The following is a 24,341-nucleotide window of genomic DNA, read 5'->3' on the forward strand; positions in this document are numbered from 1 at the left end:
CTGCACAGGAGGCGACTGGCCAACGAGAGGCTGCAGGAACGGGGACTTCAACAAGCTGGAGGGTAGCTAGATCAGGGTAAAAGGGAGAACTAGACGGGTTGGGGGAGGGAGATGGAGGAGGATGTGCCTCTTACTCTGGGCCTTGGCACATGCTGTTCCTTCTACCTGGAACACTCTGCTCCCCACCTCCCTTGGGCATGGCACCTCTTTGTTCTTTGGGCCTTGGTTCGGCTCACTCCTTCCAAGAAGCCTTGCTCTGACTCCACTCCCTGGGTAACATCTCTACTGTGTGCTGTGGCATCTTCCGGTTTGTGCCTTCTCACCCAAGTTATGGGCATTAGCATTAACCTGCTGGTATCTGCCTTCCTTTTGGGCTTCCCTGGTGGTTCAGACAGTAAAAGAAGCTGCCTGCAATGTGGGAGAGCTGGGTTTGATCCTGGGTCGGGAAGATACCCTCTAGACAGAACTGGCAACCCATTCCAGTATTTTTGCCTGAGGAATCCCATGGACATAGGAGCCTGATGGACTACAGTCCATGGGATTACAGAGTTGGACAGGACTGAGTGACTCACACACACACACACACACGCATCTCACCAAGTGGCAGTTGTCACTTTACGTGACTGTTTCTCCCGGCTGGCTGAGCACACTGTGGAGAGGGCAGGCATCATGTCTTACTGATCTTTGCATCCTAACACCTAGAACCATGCCTGGCATATGTTGGGGTCTCTCCATAGAAATGTTGGTGGGATGGATGGGTAGATGGAAGGATGATTGGAGAGATGAGAGGATGAGTGGGTGGGTGGATGGATGGATGGATGAATGAGTGACTGGTGAATGGATGGAAACATGGGTAAGGTGGGTGGGTGTGTTCTAGAATGTTCTCAAGGCAGGATACTAGTTTCCACGACTCTTGTCGGCCATGGCTCTTCCATGAGAAATTTCCTCACCAGTCCTCTTAAAGAAGAGGCAGGAATCCTCATGCCCTAGATACTAATCCTTGAGACAGTACCGCTCAGTCCTGCCCACTAAGCGGCTCCTTCACGGAGGCTGTGGTATGGGTTTAGGGGAAGGGGAGGTGTGAGTCGCAATGTCGGCTCAGGCCGTGTGACTCATGGTGAGTTATGTAGCCTTTATGGGCCTTCACTGTCCCATCTATCAAACGAGGGGCCAAGGACAGACGTCTCTCCAAGTACAAAAGTTCCAATTTTGGTGTAATATTTAAAAATACTTCACGAGTATGGTACATTTTATAGAGTACATTTCCTACTGTTGTCACAAAAACATCAAATGATGCCCAACCGTGCAAATAAAATAAGGCTCATCATGTTTGTTTGTTATACTTTATATTAAAAATAGTTCATTCTCCAACACTGTGTTCTTATAAAAATGTACACCCCATCTCCATGGGAGAGTCCATGGCCAGTTTTTAACATTTAAGTCTTGCCGATCACACTTCCACCTCCAGCTCTCTGTATCTGTTCCTTGGTGCAGACCCTATGATTTAGGACGGTCACTGCCTCTGCTGGGGTCGGGGCTGCCTAGGGGTGGGGAATAGGGATGGGCAGTGACTCAGAGAGGCCTGAGAGTGAATGGCTCTGCCATTGCTACAAATGGCCTGGACACTTGCACATCATCTGATGTGACCTGAAACCACGAACTTGGTTTCTGGCCAGAAACTCTGGCTTCTGACGACCATGCCCTCTCTGTTTCAAAGATCTTGCTTTGAGCAAAGGCAGAGTGACCAAGCTGGAAGACCCTCAAAAGCCAACCTTTTCTCTGGGCTTCAGGGACAAGCCTCAGGACAGTGCACTTGCCCTGAGAATCAGGATAACCTCAAGCCAGGGAAAGCTCAGCCTTTATTCACTGGTGCTGCCCCGAGTCTATGAGGTCCTGGGCACTATCTTCAGTCAGCGAAACCAGTCTAGCTGTGTGGACAAGCAAACAGGAGCACTGAAGAGTTGCAAATGCTATGATCAGTATGAGCCTGGATTTTTGCAGGAATGGTTAAGGGGTGACTTTGAAAAAGGCTTGGAAAATGGGACATCCCTCGTAGCTCAGTTGGGAAAGAATCGGCCTGCAGTGCAGGAGGCCCCCTGCAATGCAGGAGTCCTGGGTTCGATTCTTGAGTTGGGAAGATCCCCTAGAGAAGGAAATGGCAACCCCACTCCAGTATTCGTGCCTGTGAAATCCCATGGACAGAGGAACCTGGCAGGCTACAGTCCATGGGGTTGCAACTGTCAGACACAACTTAGCAACTAAACCACCACAGGAAAATGGTATCAAGGTTTTCTGCTACTTTGTTGATGAGGAGGTAGGGGCAATCTTGGGGGATTAGAGACGGAAATTGGAGTGTGTACAGTATTTGGGTTCCTCCCCAAAGATTCGAAGAGGCCTCCCAAGCCTTCAAGTGCAGAGGAATCATCTGCAGAGTCGCGAGAGGTGGATACGGCAGTGGATATGGCTTTCGTACGGCTGAGTCAGGGCTGAGGTTCCGTAAGGTGGAAAGTGCGGGAGGGGAGCGGTGGTGGGGTAGGAGGCAGTAGCGAGGCAAAGACAAGCATGCGCAGTGAGAGGCTCGGGGTGGAGAGGCTTGTGAGCTTCTTTCTGTCAGGACAGCCGCAGCGCGGACAGGCAGGGTGGAGGCACCAGCACTCAGAGCCGAAGGATGTGTTCCCAACTGCACTTTCACAGGTCAGGTGACTCTCCCTGGCCTCCACTGGGAGCTTCCCGGCCCGAAGTGAGTCTTGGTCGTCTCCCCATGCTCAATTGTGCCCAGAACCTCTTGGTAGAAGAGCCTTTCTGAGATGGTCTCCCCTTCTCAGCAATGGGCCTCACATTGGCCTTCACTCCCAGGAGCCAAGAGTGGAGGGGAGCATTCTGAGACATTCTTCCTTTCTACCCACTGGGACCTGCAACCCTCAGGCACAGAGAGAATGTTCTGGCCAAAGACTCCCCCATTTGGCCCCGCTAGCCCTCTGCTGTGATGATCAGACTTTGACAAGCAAGGAAAGCATGGTTCAAAGGGGTGTTCCTTTACTCAAGTTTGTGCCACCAGTACAAGACAGAGATGTCAGCCAAACATAGCCGCAGACGGGCCTTCTTCCTACATGCTGGAAGCTTCTCTTCTGCAAGCCTGACAGGAAGCCCAGCTCCAGCTAAGTGACCCTGGTACGTGCAGTCCAGCTGTCCTTTCGAGGCTTAGAATAAAGGCTGCTCTATCTGGATGGTCACTCCTTTTTTCAAATGTTCAATCCTCTTTCTTGAATGAAATAACAGCAGGCAATCATTTTTATGTGCTCATTTGCAGTGACTTTGGCAGGACTTGGAAACCACATTAGCCCTACATTCTGGAAATTTAGCTCATGGCTGCGTGATGCCCAGGAACCTGGGAACCACCACCCCAGGCCAGTCCTGCACCCTCAAGGGCACTGCCCCCATTTCCTCTCTGTAAACCCCTCCTAAGTGGGGTTGCCCCACAGCATCTGAAGTTAAGCTTAAAAAAAAAGAGGGTAGAGGTTTTCAGGGTCCTGATGGTCATAGACACTTTGCAATTTCTCTGCAAGTTCATCCCATTTCATCTTTCTCCGCAAAGAGTTGGGCAGTGGCAGCTACACAGGACATGGGTGTTAACTGTGGACTTCCCCTCTGGGAACTGCCCTGAGGAGACCCCCCCACCCCACCCTGCCTTAAACTGGGGAGACAGCACAGGGCTGGGGTCATGAAAACACTCACTTTTTAACTGTTCCACGTGATCACTTTCTAGGGGTGTGGGGGCAGTATGGGAACGCTTTAAAAAAAGAAGCGCTCACATTTATGGATGACAAAGGAGATCACCCAGGACGTGGGGTAGACAGCACCCCACCCCTCTTCTTGGGAGCGTGAGGGGAGGGAGAATGGAGATAAACTACTGGGGTGGGGCAGGGGGAGGAGGAAGAATTAAAACGCAACAATCAAACCTTTAAATAGTAACTTTTAAAAATATAAAAACAGGTCATTACAATGACTTTTCATTTTCTTTTTTTCTTCAGGAATCAATTTGTCTTCTACCCTCGCCTTCCCTTGTGGCAAGAGCCTTAACAACAGGTGGTGGCTAAGCATCCGAGACCCAGAGAGAGAGAGACTGAGAGAGGAAGAGAGACACAGACAGACTCTGGACACCCCTCCCCAGCCTCAGAAAGGTTAGGGCACCCACCTTGCCCTTCTCTTCCGCCTCCAGAGCCAGGTATGTGGAGGGGCTCACCTGGGAGCAAGAACATTGGAGAGGGGTTCACTGGGAACCCCCCTTCCTTCTAACCAGACAGGATCACACATTAGAAAATAACCCATAAAAATGCAGTATAAAAATTATCTTCCATATGCTACATCCACGGAGAGCCCACCACCAGGACTCATAACGGCCTTTAGCTTTTCCTTAAGAAAAAAAAAAAAAAAAGACCAAAGGAAAACCAAAACAAAAAACAAAATTCTAATACCTCAGAACATTTTGGTACCAAAAAGTGGCACCCGCAGGAGCTGATATTCTACCTGTAAGCTGTTTGGGCTCCTAAGAGAGACAGGAAGCCAGGAGAAGTCAGCGCGGTGCACCCCCAGCCCAACCCCAAGTCCCCTCTCCCTGCTGCCCTGCCTGGGGTGGGGGGGCAGGGAGATCAACCTTAGACTCCGTCCTGCAGGCTAAATACACATTTTCCCTCTAAGGAGAGAGTAAGGGGTCAGAGGCAGGAAAGTGGGGAGAAGGCATTTTATGAAAGGACATCACTTCTAATTCCTTTTATTCGAATTAAAAAAAAAAGCACCCACATCAGTTGCTATTTTCCTCTGGTAGCTCCCTGAGCTGAGTTGCTATGCGTTCTTCTACCTTTGTGTCCTTTTCAGGTTGTGTCCGAAGATTAAGTAGGGCTGGAGACAGAGTGCCTTTGAACTTCCATTTCTCATCACGACAACCAAGTGTGCACCAAAGAGAGATGGAGGCGGGGGTGGGGTGGGGGAGACAGACAGACAGACAGCTTCAGACACCCGAGAGGGGAGCCAAAGGGCTAAGAGGCAGGTGGAACTCAGGAGGCCACAGAAAAATTCACTGTGTTTCTGCTGCCGTCAGCCTGGGTGGGCACCCGTCTCGAGCTCTGCCTGTCCGTCAGTCTGTCTGGAGCTGGGTCCTGACATGCCTTAAGACGATTTCCAGGTCCACATGGAGACACACTCACCCAGGGGTACCTGATGGCTGACCTGGCCGCCAGCCATACTGCCCCTCCTCCACCCAGGAGTCTTCTTCCTCTCCCACTCCCCTCTCCATTCTGCCCCCCTCCCTGCCTCCCCTTCCCAGATGGGAACTTCTGTTTAAAAAAAAAAAAAAGCCACCACCACGAGTGGATTACGAATACAGCAGGCGAAATACACGGCTGGCATTGCCGGTGGGAAGGGGCCTCCTCCCCCGCTGACCAGTCCGAGATAGGAGTCTGTTATTTACACTTTTCACAAACCTTGTGCGCTGCACAATCGGGGACGTGAAACCCTCCCCCACACCCTGGTACAAACGTGTGGTCCACACTCCAGTGTCCCCGGGCTGGGGAAGGAGGACACATCAAAAGAAAGGGGAAGGAAAGAGATTCATGAGGGTGTATGTGGAGAGCCGGAGCCATGAGCCTCCAAATCTACGTGCAGCCTCTGCCAGCATCGTTACGGGAGGAGGAGGGGAGAAATCCATGGGAGTCCGTGAGACACAGAAGTCCCGACGTGACAGGCGTGTCCTCTCAGCCCGCCGGAGCGCGGTGCTGGGCCGCTCGCTGCCCGTCCTCCGTGTCTGCGGGGTCTCCCTGGCACAGCCGAATCGGGGTCTCCCAGAGCTTGACAGCCCCGTCACAGTCCTTGCTTAGTAGATGACCTCATAAACCGTGGCCTTCTTGTCACCAGAGCCTGTTACGATATATTTGTCATCCGCCGAAATGTCACAGCTCAAGACTGACGAGGATTCCTTAGACTGGAGGAGGAGAGAAAGGACAGAAATTCACTCTCTGGGGGTACTCAGCGCTTTCTTGGTACTCGTGGGATTCACCCGCCCTCTGCCCACCCTGGAGAGCATGCTGTGAGGCCTTCAAACACAGCCCTTCCCATCAGTGGGGCCCCTTCTGCCTGCTTCCCCATAAGGAAAAGCTCATTAACTGGGCCAGATGTGATCTTTACAGTCAGCTCCGAGCAGCAAAACACAACACTTGAGTGTGAGCTTTGCATCCTGAGTTTACAAATAGGAAGAAGCGTTTCTGAGCTGAGAGCAGGTGTATCCAGTGTAACTAGAGACTCTTGAAAGTTACATGTGTGATGCACCAGATGCCAGACTTCCAAACTGCATCAAGAGAATGTCTTACTGGCTCTGAAAGAGAGTGTGTGTGACTGTGTAAGTGTGCAAGACTGTGTGTGTGTCTCTCTCTCTGTGTGAGTGTATATGAGTGAGCGAGGGAGAGTGCAGCGTCAGGCCCCAGGCTTTGAAAACCCACACACAAAAAAAGCCTCTTCCCTCTCTCATACCTCTTTCTGGATCCTTCTCTGGCCCCATACCTCTCTCCTTATATTGAAGTGTTGAGATGGAAAATGAACTTACTTTAATACCAGACAACACTGCTCAGAAAAAAAAAGCTGCCCAGTTTGCTCATACGCCCGGTGCGCCTCCTGTGAGGGCTCAGTGTGCAGGCCAGAGCCAAGAGCATGTTTTCATTCCTCCTTGCTCTAGAAATCCTACAAGAGCCCCTGCTAAAAGCCCTCGCCCCAATTGGTCAGATGCCACTAGCAGCAGAGTATGGGTCCCACTGATGTGCCCAAGTCCAAACCCTCGCCGCTGGAGAAGCCGTCTTGGACTCCCAGTAGGTAGGGGTCAGGGCAAGTCCTGCTCTGCCTCCCCCATCCCTGCCCCATCACCGTGGCCAGGCCGACTCTCAGCAGAATCAAGAGGGGCACTTGGAGGGCAGGTAGTACCTGGAATATGCTGGCTCCATACGGAGTCCTCCAGGCGTTGAGAAGGTTATCTTTCCCAGTGCTCACAAACCACTTGCCTGCAGGCAAAGGAAACATCAGGTTGTGGGCTGCTGCTCTCTAAAGCAAGACCCGCCCCACATGGCCAGCTACCATGGAAACGCGGTGTGACCCGCTAACTAGTGCTGGGCTGACTCTTCCCTTGTGAGAAGCGTTTTGTAATCAAGACATACCACACACACACGGACACACACGGACACTCAGATACTGCCTTTCTCTGCAATCAAGGGGAGGGGTGGACAGGCTGGTACAGAGAGAGGCAGGATCTGCAGTTAATCACAGGGATTACACTTCGCCAGAAGATTCTTTTTAAAGCCACTAAGCTCAACTGACCCATCTCGATTCTACTACTGAAAGATGGCAGGAAGTACTGGGGATGGCGAAGCTCCAAGCAGCTAGAGATCCAGCCAAAGGCGGTGGGTCTCTGCAGGCACGCCACCAGAGCTTTGCCTGCGTTAAAGCTCCAGGGTTCCCAAAGCCCTGGGGGGGTGCCTGCTATTCCTGGTCCATAAAGACCTGTTGGGGTTCAGAGAGGCTGGGACTGTCCTAAGCTGCATGGCTAGTCAGTGGGCCGGCACATACTCCAGTCCAGAGCTGTGGCCACCAAAGCCCATGGTCCAAATCACCTGTAGGCAGGTGCTCTGCTCCTGCCCCAGGCCAGCAAGGTCTGGCTCTGGCCTGGTGCCACAGGTGCTTGGTACCCTGTGGCAGTACCTGCATCCTCAGATGCGGGGCGGGATGGGGGTACTGGTCTGGGTCAGGAGGCTGGTTCTGAGACCATGCTCACTTAGGGGGGCTCTGGCCCTTCTCCAAGCTCCGAGCGGCATCCCTGCACAGAGGGCTGGCCAGGTTCCCGCTCCCCCAGGCTCACCGCAGTAAGCGAACTTGAGGGACAGCACGCAGCTCTCGTGCAGGTGCAGCTGGTACTTGTCGGGCTTGGTGTGGTGCAGCACCTCCACGTTGCTGCTCTCCATGCCCACGGCCAGCCACTCCCCGGTGGGGCAGTAACCCAGCGAGAAGATCTGCAGGGGAGGGGAGGACAGAGATCAGCATCCTCCAAAACCACGGCAGCGGGGTGCCGGGGGCAGTGCGGCGGGGACAGGAGGAGGGAGAAGAGGGGCGCTCCTCCACCGCCCTGCTCAGGAACCCTGTGGGCTCAGTCTTACCGACTCCCTCCCCTAGCACCTCCCCACCTGCCATGTGCAATGTAAAGTCCCCCTCTCTCCCCCTCAAGGGAATAGGATCTCATGTTTTATCCCCAATCAACTTCCCAGGTGAGGAAGCTGAGGCTCAGAGAGGTTGCTGACTCTAAAAAGTAAAGCAGGAGAGCCAGGATTCAAACTCAGAGGTGACACAGACATTTCACTTTCAAAGTTATTCTCTGTCTCAGTGACTTTCACCTTTCCTTAAGAAAAATATGAGTAAATAAAACACTAATGTATTAAACGTGCAAGATTAAAATATTAACACAAATAATACAATAACAAAAAGTAATAATACTTAGCATTTATGGAATGCTTTCTATAGCCAGGCTTACAGCCAAGGCTTTCAGAGGGACCATTGCAGGTACTCACATCAGACCCATGAAGTAGCTATGACTATTCCCATCCCATGAATGAGAAAACTGAGGCCAAATGCTCAATGGCAGAGGAGCTGGGAATCAAGGGGCAAGTGCGACCAACTCCAAAGCCTTGTGGATTCTGCTTCACGGCCACTTCCTCCAGGAAGCCTTCCTAGATGACTCAGCTTGTTCTCAGGTCCATTTGTAATGACTGCGTGTGAGGACCCCTTGGTCCCCTGAACCAGCCCCTGAGACCCAGGGAGGGAAGGCCCCATGCTGCCCCAGTGGACGGGGAGGGTCCCAGGCGCACACCTGGGAGGTGAAGTCGTGCTGCTGCAGCTGCCGGCCCTCCCGCAGGTCCCAGGAGCGCACGGTGTTGTCCAGGCCCCCCGTCCACAGCTTGGTGCCGTCGTGGGAGATGTCTATGCAGCTGGCCCCGTCTGTGTGGCCCTGGAACTGCCTAGGAAGGCCAGGCAGGGGTGAGGGTGAGCCCCAGGGAAGCACTGACTGCTATGTTGACAGCTGTCCCAGGGAGACGCCAACTCTGCCCCAGCAGAACGGGAAGCTCGAGGGCCATGGTCCCTCAGGGCTCCTCTCCCACGCGAGCGTCTCGGCCAGGGCCAGTACTTGCATGAGGTCACAGGGAGGGAGGACTCAGACCCAGCAGCTTAAGCTCCTCCAAACCGGTCTCAACGCCGCCTCTTCTCCCCACATCTCTGCGTGTCTCAACTTATCTGAGTTCTGCCCTGCCAGGTCTGCCCCAGGCCCCCTCTCCCTGGAGCCTGGTGCAAGCTCCTGGTCCACAGAGCCCTCCTGCCTCTGTGGGCACCTGGTACAAGCCATCCTTTCACCTGGGTGCCCTCACCTGTGCCACCCCGGCCACCCCACAACACCTCAGACCAGCTGGTCGCAGCCACGATGCCAGCACGGCCTCCCCAGGGCGAGGACACCCCCGCTCCCCCCCGTGCCTCACCTGACCAGCGTCTGGTTGTGCAGGTCCCACACGGCAATGTTCCCATCACTGCAGCAGGAGAAGCAGACTTTGGCGTCAGGGCTGATGGCCAGGGCGTAGCAGGCCGGAGCCGAGGACGTCAACTCAGCCTTGATGCGGGGCGTGGGCGAGGCCAGGTCCCAGATGGTGAGCGTGCTGGCCTCGCCGCCCACGATGAGCGTGCGCCCATCAGGGAGCAGCTTGCAGGAGCGGATGTAGTTGTCCCTGTTCTGAAGAGGGAGGGGACAATGCTCAGCGCCACCCACCTCTCCTCCCGGGGACCGGGAGAGTCACATCCAGCAACACTGAGCACCCTTGCCACATCTGCTCTCTTCCTGCCCTTAATCGCGGCTGCCAGGCTGACCCCACTGCTCACTCGTGACTTTTTAAACTTTCACTTCTTCACAGACCCCTGGAGACCAGCATCATCTCCCCAGACAACGAAAGCAGGGTTCAGAGAAGTTTGCCAGGTTGCCCAGAGTCGCTCAGTCGATACAGGGCTGCGCCTGGCCAGGTCAGTGGGGCACTGCCCCAGGCCCCAGCTCTCCTGTAACAGCTAGAAGGGATGCCCGCAGCCCTAGGATCCTCACCAGGCAGTCCAGCTGGGAGATGGGGCTCTTGCTCCCCGGCTGGCTGATGTCCCAGATCTTCACGCAGCCCTTGCCTCCTGTGTAGACGTGGCGCGTGGGGTTGCTGATGGTCACCGCACACACCACCTCCCCGTGGCTGAGAGTGTTGATCTGCCGGGCGTGCCTGGGGATGCCAGGGCCTGCCAGGGCGTCGTGGGGGAAGGGCACGGGCTGCATCTGCCCATCAGCGCTCACATGGAAAGAGTAGGCTCTGAAAGGGGGAGAACCACGTTTCTGCCATCTCCAGTCCTCTAACAGTTTCTCCTAACTGGCCCTAACCCCTGCCTGGCCTGCCTGCCTCCAAGGTGTCCCCTGCCCTCATCTTAGGAAACCTGGTAACCCTAACCTCCTTGACCTGGTTCCACCAGGACGGAGACAGCTTCATAGTCCTGCCTTGACTTCTGCCCCTGCTTATAGATCCTCGCTCCGAACCACGTCACTGACCCCTCGTTGCCTTGGAACACCCTCTCCCGCCATCTATACAATCTCTAGCACTCTGACCCTGGAAAGGGCCCAGCTTGAATGCCACCCCTCCTCTAGGAGCCAGTAGTATTAGGGAAGAAAATCTGCTTGCCCCCCATCCCTGAATGAATCACAGAGTACACATCAGAGCCAGGGGTGAGCCAGTGTAGTCTGCCCGCTGGTTCAGGTCATAGGAGTGCCAGCTGCGGCTAGAACCCACAGGAACCCCCAGGGCAGGGAAGATCCGTGGCATCTGGTTGGGAAGCCCAACATGTGAAATGTTCCTCCCCTCTCAAGTCCAGGGATCACAACCTCAACCCCAAACCTTCTTCCCCTTTCAGAGGGAGCCTGGGGGCGATCAGGAGTGCAGCCAGGCAGCCATCAGTGGGATTGCAACCTGCCCCAGGGGCACCCCTAGAGAGGCAGACACCTTTCCCCAGGAGAGGCCCATCAGGGCAGGGGATGGGTGAGTGGGTGGTGTGCTCTCTGCCCTCCCCAACAAGCAGAAAATAAGTAGTCAAGGCTTACGGTTTTCCACCAGGAATGGAGGCGAGGCTTGAGGGCAGGCCTGTGGCCCGCATGGGAGGGTGAGGGTCAAAGCCAACCTGTAAGGCAAGACAAGCCCAGCCCTTAGTGAGGGGTGCCGCCCTCCGTCCCCCTACTATACAACGCCGCCACCCCAGCTTCCTCCTCCACCACGTCCTGTCCCACCAGCACCACGCTGCCTCTTCAGAGCCCAAGATGGCTGAGCAGAGCAAAGCCCCTGTTCCAGCGACAACACAGGCCGGGGCCCTCTCAGTAACAGCAGACACGCCTTGGTATAACACGTGGGCAGCCCCACGGGCCGAGGCCCTGCCTCGTGAAATCTCCTGACTCACCATGGGAGTCCCACCCCAGAGCGCCCAGAGAGACGGGTGCCAGCCCCGCTTCCCAGATGGAAGGGCAGCCCAGGGCGGCTGCTGGTGGAGGTCACGTGGTGACCAAAGGGCAGGGGTGGGAACCAGGCCTGTGACCCCAAGAGTGTTCCCTTCTGCTTCCTCATGAACACTCTCCCCCAAGGAGCTGCCTGTCACTGGACCCAGAGGCGCCCCCTGCATGCAGGACGGGTCTCTCTAACCCCCTCCACTCCCCTCCCACTCCTTGCCCAGCCCCCCAAAAAGGAGCCAAAAGGTCTACGTACAGCTCCAAAGCTCACCATTGGCGATCGGCCGTAGGCGGCAGCAGCGGCGGCTGCAGCCGCGCTCATCTGGGGCGGGATGTTGTGGAGGCCTGCGTAGGCGCTGGGGCTGGTGAGGGAGCCATTCATCTCGTGGTGGCTCATCATGGCAAAGGGCGCGGCGTAGGAGCTGGTGATGGAGATGGGCGTGCGCAGGGCCGAGGCTGCAAGGAGGCGGACGTAAGCCCGGACGCACCGCCAAGGGGAGAGGGTCCCACCCCCTCCATCCAGGAAAAGCGCAGGCCACCAGGCTGCCTCTGGCCCAGAAGCAATCTTTCCTGTCTTCTCAAGCTATCCACTCCAGGCAGCCCTCCTGGGCTGAGCTCACCTACCAGAGATCCCCATGTTCACAGCCCAAGAAGGTTTGAGGTGAGAGATGTGCCCACCTTTTTTTTATAGAACAAGATTCAGAGGCCCAGAGAAGAGCATTTTTCAGAATCTCACAGAACTAACAACAAAGGCAGACAGACACTGATGGTGTCCCGAGCTGTCTAAAGCTCCGTCCACACGCTGAGCTCAACAGTGGCCTCAGTAAGCCCTGACATGAGTGCTGAAGCAGCAGGCGTTCACCTCGGTGTCAAACCTGACCAAGTCCCGCAGAGACAGGCCCTCACTCCGACTCCCTGCCTGGTGCTCTGGCCCATCTGTGAGGCTCCAGCCCTGGCCCGGGGCAGACCCTCCCCTCAAGCACAGTCAGCTCAGCCCCATTGTGCCTACCCATTATACCTAGCGGGTCCATGCCTGGAGGTTTGCCTGGCATCGACCGGAGCCCCGGGGTCGTGCTGGTGCCAGGAGTTGGGGCATCATTCCGCGGGGTTGGTGTGTTGGACTTGAGTCCAGGGGTGGAGGATTTGTCATTCTGCAAGGGGGAAACGCAGACACCAAGGGAGGCTATGGAGATTCCTTTCTCCAAGAGCTAGACACCACATGAGGCCTAGTTCTCAATCTTCTGCCACACAACCCCTTCATTCTTGCCCAATCTTGTTTGGCAGGGACTGTGTTCATTGTTCCCATTTTACAGATGCAGCAACCGAGGCTCAGAAAGAGTAACTAAGCACAGGGTTCAGCCTGTACGTGGTAAAGCCAGGATGTGAACCCAGGCCAAGCCCCAATCCATGTGCTTTCTGCTCCACCCCTCCACCTTCTAATCAGCAGCACTCCAGGTGCAGCCCCTTTTCCAGAAACTTTTTCTCTCTGCCCCAACCCTCCCTAGCCCTCTCCTAGTCTCTGCGGTGCCAGGAGCAGACCCCACATACATGACCAAGGTCTTTGGTCTTGGAGGAGGGCGTGCTGCTGGAGGAGGCCACCGAGGCGGGGCTGGTGGGGGCATCCTTCTTCAGGCCACGGGCCTTGTCCAGCCCATTTTCAGGAGGGGAGTGTGCCGGGCTGACCCGGGGTGTCGCAGGGTCCTAAGGACACAAGTGAGGCAGAGATGTGCTAAGAGCTACGATGAGCCTGAGTCTTCTCTGGTCCCAAGGGGAGGCCACCAGCTCTTAACAACCTAGTCTGACCCTTCCTCATCCCAGAGACGGGGAGACTGAGGACAGAGCGGGTGGGTGGACGGGATCTGCTCAAGATCAAACATGAGTTCAGGCCTCCATGCTGGGGAGCTGGCCCTCTTGACTTCGTGTAGATCCCTTCTAGCTCCTCATTCCCAGCTGAGGCTGACCCACGGGGCTCACCACCCTAAAACCCTAGGGATGGTGCGGAGAATAGAGCTGACCTAGAGGACCAAGGGAGCCGGCCCCCCACTGGGATCTTCAGGGGTCTCTCTCTCTGGAGACCCATCCTAGGAAGCCAGCATGCTGAATGACTCCCCAGCCACTAAGCAGCCAAGCCCTGTCTTCCTCCTCCTGACCAGCCTGATGCCCCCAACCCAAAGGCCTCAAACCCAGCTGGGGCTGCCGGTAAGGGTGCAATAGCCGAGACACAACAGCTCCCACCTGGGACAGGAACCATCTCCAACTCCCCACGCAGAAAGCCACCCTGCGACCGGGAACTGCCCTCACCTCATTGGAAACGTCCACCACTAGATCATCACTCTTGTCCCCGTCACTATCCTGCATGGAGAGAGAAGCCAATGAGAGGCCACACCCACCCCAGACTGAGCCCAAACCATCCCATTTCCACCAGCCAGGAGCTGAACCTCAGCCAAACCCCAAAGTGCACACTGTCCCCACTCAGCCCCACCAGCGGCGGCCTCCTCTTTGCTGCTTACTAGTGCAGCCTCCCGGACCCAGGGTCTTTCGGCTCCCACAGCCACCGGCAGCGTCACCCACAACTGCCCCATTATATTTCTAAGCTTCCTTTAACTTGTCCCTCTGGAGCCAAACACCTCTCTCCAGTTGGCCTGACATCCGCCATCACTTGTACATACACTGGTCTCGTTCCATCATTTCCATCACAGTGTGGGAAGGGTGATTAGCCTCATCTCCCAGAAACGCAGCTGAGGCTTTGGCTGCGCGATACGCCCAAAGCCCCAGAGCAGCCAAGGAGCTGGACAGGGAGGGCTGGGCCCAAGGGCACTGGCTCCCACACCGCATTGCCCCCTGCCCTCTGCCCCAGCTCTCAGCCCTGCCCAGCCTGGCACAGAGCAGAAACCATGACCACCTGTAGGGTCAAAGTATGAGGGCACCAGGGATGGCACCTGGAGCAGACCACAGATTCTGAGGGGGCGGTGATGGTAGCACGGGGTTGTGGGTCCATCTGGGGGGGCCCCTAACTCTCCCCAGACTCCACAGGGCCCAGGGGGACCTCTCTGCTCACTCCCTCCTGGCTGTGGCCCATATGCTCACAGCGCACTGATCTATGCAGGCTTCCCATGCCCAGGCCACCTGCCCTCCTCAGCAGGCCACCTCTCCTCCCCAACCTGTACCTGACTCTTCCACGACCAGGCCCTGGGGCGGGGGAGGGCTCCTCCTTCAGCCCGGCCGACCCAACACAAACCCCAGCAGAGCCCCCAGACGTACGTATCGGCTCAAACTGTCCTTCTCTTCTGCTTTCCGCTTCTTGGCTTCCATGCTGTAGTCTGCAGATCCCCGGTGCTTCTCACTAGCTCGCAGGCTTTCCGAGGGCGACACTGAGTTATTCTGGAAGCAAGGAGGAGACTCAGTGTGAACATTTCATTCGTGCATCGATATAGCTCAGTGGGGTGACCCAGAAGGTCAGTTGAGGTGTCGTGTGTGCCCTGTAGGTCTTGGCTCCATCAGAGCCTCACCAGGGAGGGACGCCCTCCCAACTCCCCAGATTTGGTTCCTCTGGGAGAGGCCCTGAGAGCATGACAATTCTCTTTTGTAGCAATGTCGCTGCTGTTAGATAATTAACCTTGCACGAGCCACTGGCCTCTGGCCTATTAGCCTGTGCGCTTCATGAAGGCGGGGGTCGCACCTATCTCCTTTTCCACCCCTCTGTGCTCAAAGAATGGATAAACTGAATTTGTACAGAGTCTTGAAGACGGATCTGAGCCGACAAACTGGGGCTATGCACAATACCTCATCTGCTAAACCTGACAGGAAGAGGGACTGACAGGCAGGGGAGCTGCCAGGTGCCAACAGGTCTCCCAGTGTAAGTACGCAACGGGGCATTTTGTGTGAATGCCCCTCCATGACGGCTTGGCCTCCCGCAATTTTAGAGAGAAACACCAGGGTTGCAATGATGCAGAAAACACAATGTCATGAAGCCTCTCCCTCTGAAGATGGGAAAAGGCATAGAGGGCAGGTGGAATTCCCCTCCACTCTGTGATGATGGCCAAGTCCAGGTCCCGAGACGACGGGAAACGTGCCCAAGGTCCCCCAGCAGGAGGCCACTTGAAGAAAACCCGAGGCTTTTATGCCTGGAAAGAACTAATGAGTTCTCCCTTCAACTACAAAGCAAGTGAGGATGAGAAGAGTTTGGAATGTAAGGCCTGGGAAGAGGGAAGGTGGGCTAACAAGGTGAGGCAGGAGAAACAATGACAGTGGGTCTGAGGATGGAGCAGTCTTGGAAGTTGAGAGCTTCTCTCAGAGAAGGACTCCAGCTGGTGGTGCGATGGGTGAGTAGGGAACAACAGGCGTCACGTGGCCTCCAACACCAGGCTGGGAGCAGACAGGGAGGTGCGATGGGCAGGGGTACCTGCCAGCAAACCTCTGTGCCAAGGGAAAGATACCACAACCCCCTCTAGGGGACCACTGAGGTTTGTTCCTTCCTAAGAGACTACACTGGTGGCTCAGTGGTAAAGAATCCACCTGTCAATGCAGGAGACACAGGTTCATCCCCTGGGTCAGAAAGATCCCCTGGAGAAGGGAATGGCAACCTATTCCAGTATTCTTGCCTGTAGAATCCCATGAAGGGGAGGAGCCAGGCAGCTACAGTCCGTGGGGTCGCAGAAGAGTGGGACACGACTGAATGACCAAACAATAACACGACAAGAGACCGCACTGCACCTTCCCCTGCAGCCCTCGGCACCTTCTTCTGTGCACCTGCCTTGGATCAGGCTTGAGGCTAGATGCAGGTGTGGAGGAATGAACAAGATGCAGTCCCTGCCCTCCAGCAGCTGACCGCCCAGCTGGGGCAGGGCGGGGAGCAAAGTCCAGTCCATCCTCGTCCCCGTGCCCAGGGGTGTGTGACAAGCCTACGTGGGGACCTGCAGAGATGTCTCCTCAAAGGCGGAGGCCTTCCAGAGGCAGATGGAAAGTCTCCCCACTTCCCCCAGAGGCAGGGTCTGGCGTTCTGCGGGGAGCTGTGCGGGAAGGAGCCACAGAACCTCATTTCCTCCCCTAAGCCGGTTTCTGGGCAGCCCTTCCCTGCCAAGCTTCTGCCTGAAGCAAATTAAAATGGCAGAGTTATCAAGCCTTGAAGAAAATATGGAGGTTATAATGGAAGTGCAGCTTCAACCTTCCCCGCAGCTGGGCAGGCGCGGCAGCGATGCGCGCATAGCCGCAATTCAATTAGCCGCGGCGAGCGCCGGCAGAAAAATCACTGTCATTTCATTTCATTTCCTCCGACGGCGACCACCCCGTGCTAAGCAGAAACGCTCCCAGCCCCTCTGCTCTTGCGCGGGTAGCAAGGAGAGGGGGGCGTGCGGCCGCTCCTGTTTCTCCCCGCGACCCAGGCCGCGGCTCCGAGAACAGCGGGCTCTTTCTTTTGCAGTCAGCTGCAAAGCCTCGCTGCTACCGGAGGAGAGTCATGTCAGGCGTTTAGCGGCATCGATCCAGCCCGCCTCTGGCTGGCAGGCGGCCAAAAAACTAAGTATTTTTTATTGCTTCGGCTAGGCAAGGAAATATGAATGAAGCTACCTCTAATTGGACTCCAGACTAACCCCTCCGGGACAGCTTCCAGCCCGGCCAGTCGGCCCCCCTCCCACTCCGACACGGCCCTGTCTTTCCTGCCGGGGCCTCATCTGTTGACAGCCTGGTTTCCAAAGGGCTGATTACGTTCGTTTCCACTTCCCGCGACACCATGGCTGCGTGCACACGTGTGAGCCCCTACCGCCTACCCCCAGGGCCGGCCCACAGCCCTCTGGGGCAAGGACGGTGACCCCATTCATTTCCATTGAACTCTCCAGGGGCCCCTCTGCCCTGTCTCAACATCGGCGAGCACTGTAAAGAGCCCCGATCTTGGGGGCTCCTCGTGGGATTCTTTAGCAGAAAGCATTCACAGAGAGGGCGCAAAGCCAAGGCCAAGAGAGATGAGGATGAGGACGTGTGAAGGCAGTGAAGGGATTGAGCAGCCACTGCTCTCTGTGGCAAGTCCGTGGTAAGCAGGTAAGCTGGGTCCTGGGTCCTGTGCTAAGTGGGGTCTTCCTAACTAAGGAGAGAGGCTGGCTGAGCAGGAATATTCCCATATTACAGATAGAGAAACTGAGGCTGGGAGAGGCCAAGAGGGCTACCCAATGCCCCATGAAGCTGGGACCAGGCTGAGCCTTGAGGTGTCTAGCCCAGCCCTCTTCCTGTCTAGGTAAACTACCTCTCCAAAAATGTCACCTCCTGGGATCAACACGAAAGCAATCAAAATGGATTTGCAGCTTCAGCTGTTCCTTTCTTATGCACCTAGCCATTCCTGGGCCCAAATGACCTGGATTTCTGAGCACACAGGCGAGAGCCTCGGGGACGGATGTGAGCACTGCTGCTGATGCGAGGTTCAGAATCAGCCCAGTGGAGGACTGGGGAGGGGACATGGGTCGAGATGGAGAAGCCACCCGAGGAAGCTGCTGTTTAGATGGTTAGTTAACTGCCTGACCTTCCAAGTCCTACTTAACACGAGGTAATAACCAAAGCCATCCTAACAGATTAGATGGCCCCAGATATAAGGACAGTGATGAGGAATAAAATAGCTTTGCTAATCGCTGGAGGATTTTTTTATCCAGACTCCACTGCGCTCATTCAGAAGGCTTATTCACTTGAAACAGAACCTCTGAGCCTCAGTGTGATCAGAAAGATTTACGGCAAATCTCAGAGCTGGCAGACACGCAGGCAGCCTGGCCTTAATGCTCGCTTGTGAGCACTTCTTAAACCAAGTTAAAGCCTGCAACAGGGAGAAACCTCAGGTGTTGGGAGGAAATAAAGACGATACAGGATCATATAGGAGACAGCCAACCTAGGGGACAGGGAGGGAACTCCGGCCCCAAATGAGGGAGGGACACCAGGGTCCCGAGCTCTGGGGTCAGCCCCGTGACTCCACAACCCCCCTTGTACGACCCAGGGCTGGCCGGCTGACCTCTCCAGTAATCACCTCTTATATAAAAAGGGGGTTAGTTACAGCTCACTTAGCCCAAATCTTCATTTGACAAACGATGGCCCTAAAGCCTGGAGAGGTAAAAGCTTGCCCAAGTGAAGGTCAATCAACAGGTGACAACAGCTCTTATTTCATGACAATACCCGGCCACCCCCAGGAGCCCACACAGGGTACCCCAAGTACCCTGCACCCCGAACGCACCCCACAGGCCCCAGAGTGCCAGCACTTACCGCACTGGATTCTCTCTCTTCAGGGACAGAAGGCCAGGAAAGGAGGAGGGTCAGGTCCCACAACACAGAAAAACAAAAAGAAAGCAAGGTCAGTCTCGTCCATCTGGCTTTTATGCTTTGCTAGTTCACGGGTTTTAAAATGGGCAGTGGCCTCGCTCTCTGAGTCACCCCGGGTCAGCCAAGGCAGAGCCATTAGGTGACGTCTCTTAGTTTGGAAATTAACCGCCCCAATTCCATCGCTTCGCCGGGCCACCAGGCCTGGGTGGGGCTGCAGGGGGCTCTGTGGCCTAGCTCTCCCTGCCATGCTGAGAAGGGTGCCAAGATTACTGGTCAGCAGTTTTTAAAGCCACGAGCCTGGGAAGGATCGTGCTATGTAAAATATCCATAGGATCTGAGAGTTGAGAACATTACTGTTATTTCTTTTTAATTAATTATAGGAGTGGTTTTTTGGTATGGTGGTGTTTTTATCACCCTTCTCTGTTTCTTTGCCAAGAGCCCCTGGAAGCAGAGGCCTCTGATTATCTGCCTAGTCAAGCACTAGCTCCCTGGTCCTCCTGTCTGCTGCAGAGAGGCCCTCTTCCTCTGTCGGGAGGATCATCCTAAGGCAGAGACAAAAATCTTAGTCTCAGTTCCCAGGACCTGCTACCACTCCCCAGCCCCGGCCTGGGCAGGATGGTGACGCTCCAAGGCCCTCATGCCCATAAGGCATTGGCATGTGCCCCAGTGAAATCTAAGCATAAATCAAACCATCACATGGTACACCTTGAATGTGATGTTATGTGTCAATTACGTTATCAAAGCTAGAAAAAAACATCTGAGGGCAGACCACACAAAGTGGTCCTGTTTGCAAAGGGTCTGCTAGGAAGCCAGGCCCTTTCCCATCCCGATAAAACGAAGCCCTCCTGATGCCCTCCAACTTCCTTGCGGGAAGGGCTGAGTAAAGGATGGGGGGCATTCTCATTCCCCATCTTCCCAGTCCTCTCCCTGTAGCGGCACCAGCACTGTCTCTATGTAGCGTACAGCCCCCTAACACGTCTTTACTTGAAAGTCAACTGGGTACCTTTTCCAAGGATCCTTGATGGGTTAAACACCTGGGAACTTGGCCTCTGTTCTCAGAGGGCTAATGATCTCTGTGAGGATGAAACGTTTTCCAGGGAAGGATAGAAGATGATGGCAACAGAGGTCTTGGGACCCCGACTCTTAAACTCCCCTGGGAATTTGGAAAAACCCTCAGCTTGGCCAGGAGGCCCGCCTGAAGGAATGGGACTGGGGCTGACCCTTGGAGAGTGGGCAGGGTGTAGCTAGGAAGATGGGAGGGTACTCTAGGATGAAAGGACCAGATGTCTTCCAGGGCAGAGCAGAGTGGGTACACTTAGGGCAGAGCAGAGTGGGTACACTCAGGGCCTGGGGATGGGTCTGGGGGTGGGCCTGGTCTCCAGGCACACAGGAGCTTCACTGATGGACAGCTCCAAGGCTTGCTAACTCCTGGTCCTCGGGTGGCAGCGTCCGCGGTGTCCACTCACAGCAGGGCCCCTAGAGCCTCTGCCCACACCCCACCCCAGCCCTTGCCCCTGCCCCGGCCCCGGGTCGCACCTCTGTGGTCCAGCTCATGGTGGTTCTTCTCGTCCTTCACTGACAGGTGGGCCTGGCTGCCCAGTGCACCAAGCGCCAGCAGCCCTGAGCTGCTCCCCGTCACTGGGGGGATCCCTGGAGGCTGGAGGCCTGACGGGTGGGGTGGCAGCTGGACCGGGGGGCCGTGTGTGGCATGGGAGAGGTGCTGCGCCTGGAGCTGCTGTTGCTGCAATGAAGTGGGTGGTGAGCACGGCCGAGCCAGCAGGGCGGCAGAGGCCTGGGCCGCCCTCTCGCTCCTCCAGGAGGCAGCAGGGGAACGCGCACCCCCCAAAGCTTCATCCCCAGCTCAGGCCACATGCTGTCATGCTGGAGGAAGTCTGTTAATGGACTGCAATTTAGACACAAGATTTATGATGGCAAACACCACCTCCTCCCCAACCAGGACAGAATTTCTCAATGTATGATTCCCAGCCCAAGATAAATAAAGCATGCATTTAAAAACCACAGTCATCAGGGCTCCCTCTCTGTGGAGGGCGATCCACTTTTAAGCTCCCAGCGGTCACAGTTTTGCTCATGCTTACATGCCTGCCAACGTCAGCAGCCAGCGTCTCCCACCCTTAACCCCAACCCTGGGGAAGACTCCCTAATTCTGAAGAACTCCACGCCTGTCTTACAGAGCAAGAGCAGCACACAGCAGAAGAGTCCTGGGATCAAGAAGAGTTTGGGGCCAGAGGAATGAGAACCAATGTCACTGAACAGGAGAGTGGAGAACAGGGTGAAAAGGGGGGCTTTGGAATTAAGACAGATCTGGATCCAAATCCCAGCCCTGGCACTTACTAGCTGGGTGACCTCAGGTGGGTCACTAAGTGATCTCTTAACAATAGCTAACATTTACCAGAGGGCTTTTCATGGCCCCCCTTCTCCCCTACTTTCCCCAAATCTAGACAGGTATTAATGCAGTTATTATCATCAATAGATGGAGAAGGAAATGGCAACCCACGCCAGTATTCTTGCCTGGAAAATCCCATGGACTGAGGAGCCTGGAGGGCTACAGTCCACGGGGTCCCAGAGTTGGACAGGACTGAGCATGCATGACGACGACGACCATCAACAGCAAGGACAACAATCCCTAGTCAAGGATTCTGCTCTGTGGATGTCTCGAACACCTCAACCTAGCACTGGTCTCAGGGTCTTCTCTTCCCCTCGTCCCCTTGTTCTCCCCCAGCAGCCGAGACAAAACACCCTTTATCAATCTTAAGATTGTGTCAAGAACCATGGGCACTGTGCCGCTGACTACACCATGACCAAATATTTCATAGAGATTGAAACATTTCTTGGGAATGACTGGGGCCTCGGGTTATACATACATCTTTCCTTTCAACAAGCACGAGGGGAGGGAATGGAAATTTACTGAATGCCTGAATGAATGCCTGGGCCCTTTCCAAAGCTTATCTCTGACCCTTTCAACTACCTGGCAGAAGGGTTGTGCCCACTTTAAAGACAGCAAACTGGTACTCAGGGGCTGGAATACGGTCAACTACCAACATCATCCAAAGAATGTTCCGAAGGAGACCCCCTGCCCCAGAGCAAGAAGAGTTTATGGGGGTGACAGAGAGCCAAAGCCTGACAAGCTCACCTGTCAATGTGAACCGTGGCTCTCTGGCCACTGCTGACAGACGACAAAATACAGAGAAGGCCCACAGCTCTGGATGCACATGCGGCTCCAAGAGGCAGTAAGTGTATCTGAGATCAGGGATTAAAAGCTTCCCAAACGGCTTACCAAGTAAAGAAACTGCCTGCAATGCCAGAGATGCAGGAGACTTAGGTTTAGTCCCTGGGTTAGGAAGATCCCCTGGTGGAGGAAATGGTACCCCGCTCCAGTATTCTCACCAGGAGAGCCCCCTGGACAGAGAAGCCTGGTGGGCTAGAGCTCATGGGATTGCAGAGAGTTGGACACGACTGAGTGTCTGAGCACAGAGCACACATTAAGAGACCTGCTCTTCCTCAACTAAACCACAAACTGCCAACCTCATGCACCCCCAAATTCATGATCCCCACTTTGCAAATGAGGAAACTGAGGTACTACACTCCTAGCCCTGCAGGGCTCATTTTTCAGCATAGGGGGAAAAGGCTGGGATTACAGCCATCGCTCAAGACCTGGGACGTCTCTTGGCGGGAAGTTTATGGAAGCTGCTGGTGGCCACTGGTCCGGGTTGTCTGCCCTGAGACGCCAGAGCAGACACAAAGTGGAGGTGTCTATCCTAAAGCCATCCACCCCCCAGAGGCAAGGCCCATGGAGGTGCAGCTCGAATGGTTAGTTGGGACGAGGAGTGTCAGTGGGGCAGCCTGCTTCCTGAAAGGTGAACCAGTGAACCAGCACCAGAGTCTTGCAACAGAGTCTATATCTGCAGTTGCAGTGTCTGTATGGAAGACACTGGCTTTCAAAGCTGTTTAGCCTCCAAGAGGGAGATGGTGGTTTTCTGGAGTGGCCCATGAAGCAGGTATGTCTTTTTTGCAACAGAGGAAAGGCAGCTTCCGCGTACTTCTCATCTTCAAGCACAAAAGAGCAGGACCCCCTGCACAGCCAGAAATTCCCCCGAGGTCTGCTCTGGATGGATGGAAGGCAGGGTCAGGAGCAGTCCAGCAGGCTCCAGGAGGCAAGGACAGCCAGCCGACCTCCAAGGCTTCTGTCTCAGGGCGAGGACAGATGCCAGGGCTCGTCAGGTCAAGGGTCTGCTGACAAGCATCCTGGTTGTGACAGAGAGTGAGAAAAAAATCTCCGCAGCGGGGCGGCTGGCAGTGTTCCACCTGTCTCTCCATCCCAGTGTCACAGGCAGGGCACAGCCATCCTCAGGCTGCTTTCCTGTCCCCATGACACATCTCTGACTTCAGAGGACGAGGGGAGGAAACACAGAGACATCCAAGTGGGAGGGTGACGGGGTTTTCAACCGGGGAGAAATGGGATCGAGGCCCCCATCCAAGGAGGCACTGGGCTCAATTCTGCAGCAGCCTGTCTCCAGCTTCCACTGTCCCCTCTAAGACCAGGATCTCTCTGTCCATGAAGTGAAAGGAAGTCAACAAACCCCCTCAAACCCCCAACCAGGGGGCAAGGCCCCTCGCGAGCGCCCCCTCCTCTTGCCTTTCACATTTCATGCCAGAACAGCAGCCTGTCAGAGAAGACATCCTGGGGGCAGGCGTGTGTCCCTGCCTTCCTCATGGGGCCAAGTGCCAGGTCCTGGGCTCAGAACACAGGGCCACTCATTCACAGGGGACACTGACGGGAGGCCCTTGCTGGCCAAGTCTGTGTGACTGGATGATGCACATCATGCTTCACGCCTCTGCTACCTGATTTAATGCTTCGCTTCTCCGGTTCATGATATGGGTTAAACCTAGTGAAGTGGTCTAAGCCTTTCCAGGGCTGAGACCCACTGAGGACGTCCCAGCTGTATGAGATGGAGACTTCTCACCTCCCGGGGGAGGGGAGAGCAGCCCCGACCTCTGCCTGGTCCTTCTACTTCTTGCCCACAGAAGAGGCCCCCCAGCTCCAGGTGAATTGTGCATCTGTGCTCTACTGCAGCTTGGAGGGCTCACAACAATGCTATTACTCCATTTCAGAGACAGGGACAGGCTCAGGGGCGGTGAGATGACTCTGCTAAGCCAAAGAGACCAGAGCCAGAACGCAAGCCCAGCGTGACTTTTCTCTACCATGGCCCCCGGCTGAGAGAAAAGGATTGGCGTTCATTCTAAGGCTCCCTTTCTGCACCATCCATCCCCCTGTCAACCAAACCCAGCTCATCAGCACTGTGGAGGGAATGCGAGAACCTCAGGACTGGCTTCAGCACACCCTGTGCAATCTGTGACAAGCTACAACCTCCCTCTCCCTCTTCCTCACCCCACCCCTACCTAACCTGAAAAAAAAATAAGTAACCACCACCAAGGACCCATT

The 24,341-nt window shown here is 55.4% G+C and overlaps 1 protein-coding gene across 10 annotated transcripts in view; it reads right to left on the reverse strand.

The window, feature by feature from the left end:
- Positions 1-3,958: 3,958 nt before the first annotated feature.
- TLE3 (TLE family member 3, transcriptional corepressor) overlaps positions 3,959-24,341 on the reverse strand; it is a 48,668-nt gene continuing 28,285 nt past the window's right edge. For 3 of the 10 annotated variants that reach the window (XM_027553084.1, XM_027553088.1, XM_027553083.1), the window contains 14 exons: positions 20,417-20,621; positions 18,824-18,840; positions 14,852-14,971; positions 13,892-13,942; positions 13,139-13,291; positions 12,600-12,741; positions 11,847-12,046; positions 11,195-11,271; positions 10,166-10,415; positions 9,558-9,805; positions 8,897-9,044; positions 7,895-8,045; positions 6,967-7,043; positions 3,959-5,977 (listed from right to left, as the gene is read on the reverse strand). In XM_027553084.1, coding sequence (XP_027408885.1) covers positions 5,870-5,977; positions 6,967-7,043; positions 7,895-8,045; positions 8,897-9,044; positions 9,558-9,805; positions 10,166-10,415; positions 11,195-11,271; positions 11,847-12,046; positions 12,600-12,741; positions 13,139-13,291; positions 13,892-13,942; positions 14,852-14,971; positions 18,824-18,840; positions 20,417-20,621 — 1,947 coding nt within the window. In that variant the 3' untranslated portion in view covers positions 3,959-5,869. The remainder of the gene's footprint in view (positions 5,978-6,966; positions 7,044-7,894; positions 8,046-8,896; positions 9,045-9,557; positions 9,806-10,165; positions 10,416-11,194; positions 11,272-11,846; positions 12,047-12,599; positions 12,742-13,138; positions 13,292-13,891; positions 13,943-14,851; positions 14,972-18,823; positions 18,841-20,416; positions 20,622-24,341) is intronic. The other 7 variants (XM_027553089.1, XM_027553090.1, XM_027553085.1 and 4 more) reach the window with 4 other exon arrangements.

The sequence above is a fragment of the Bos indicus x Bos taurus genome, chromosome 10 (genome assembly GCF_003369695.1).
Source record: "Bos indicus x Bos taurus breed Angus x Brahman F1 hybrid chromosome 10, Bos_hybrid_MaternalHap_v2.0, whole genome shotgun sequence".
In the NCBI taxonomy this organism is placed as follows: Eukaryota; Metazoa; Chordata; class Mammalia; order Artiodactyla; family Bovidae; genus Bos; species Bos indicus x Bos taurus.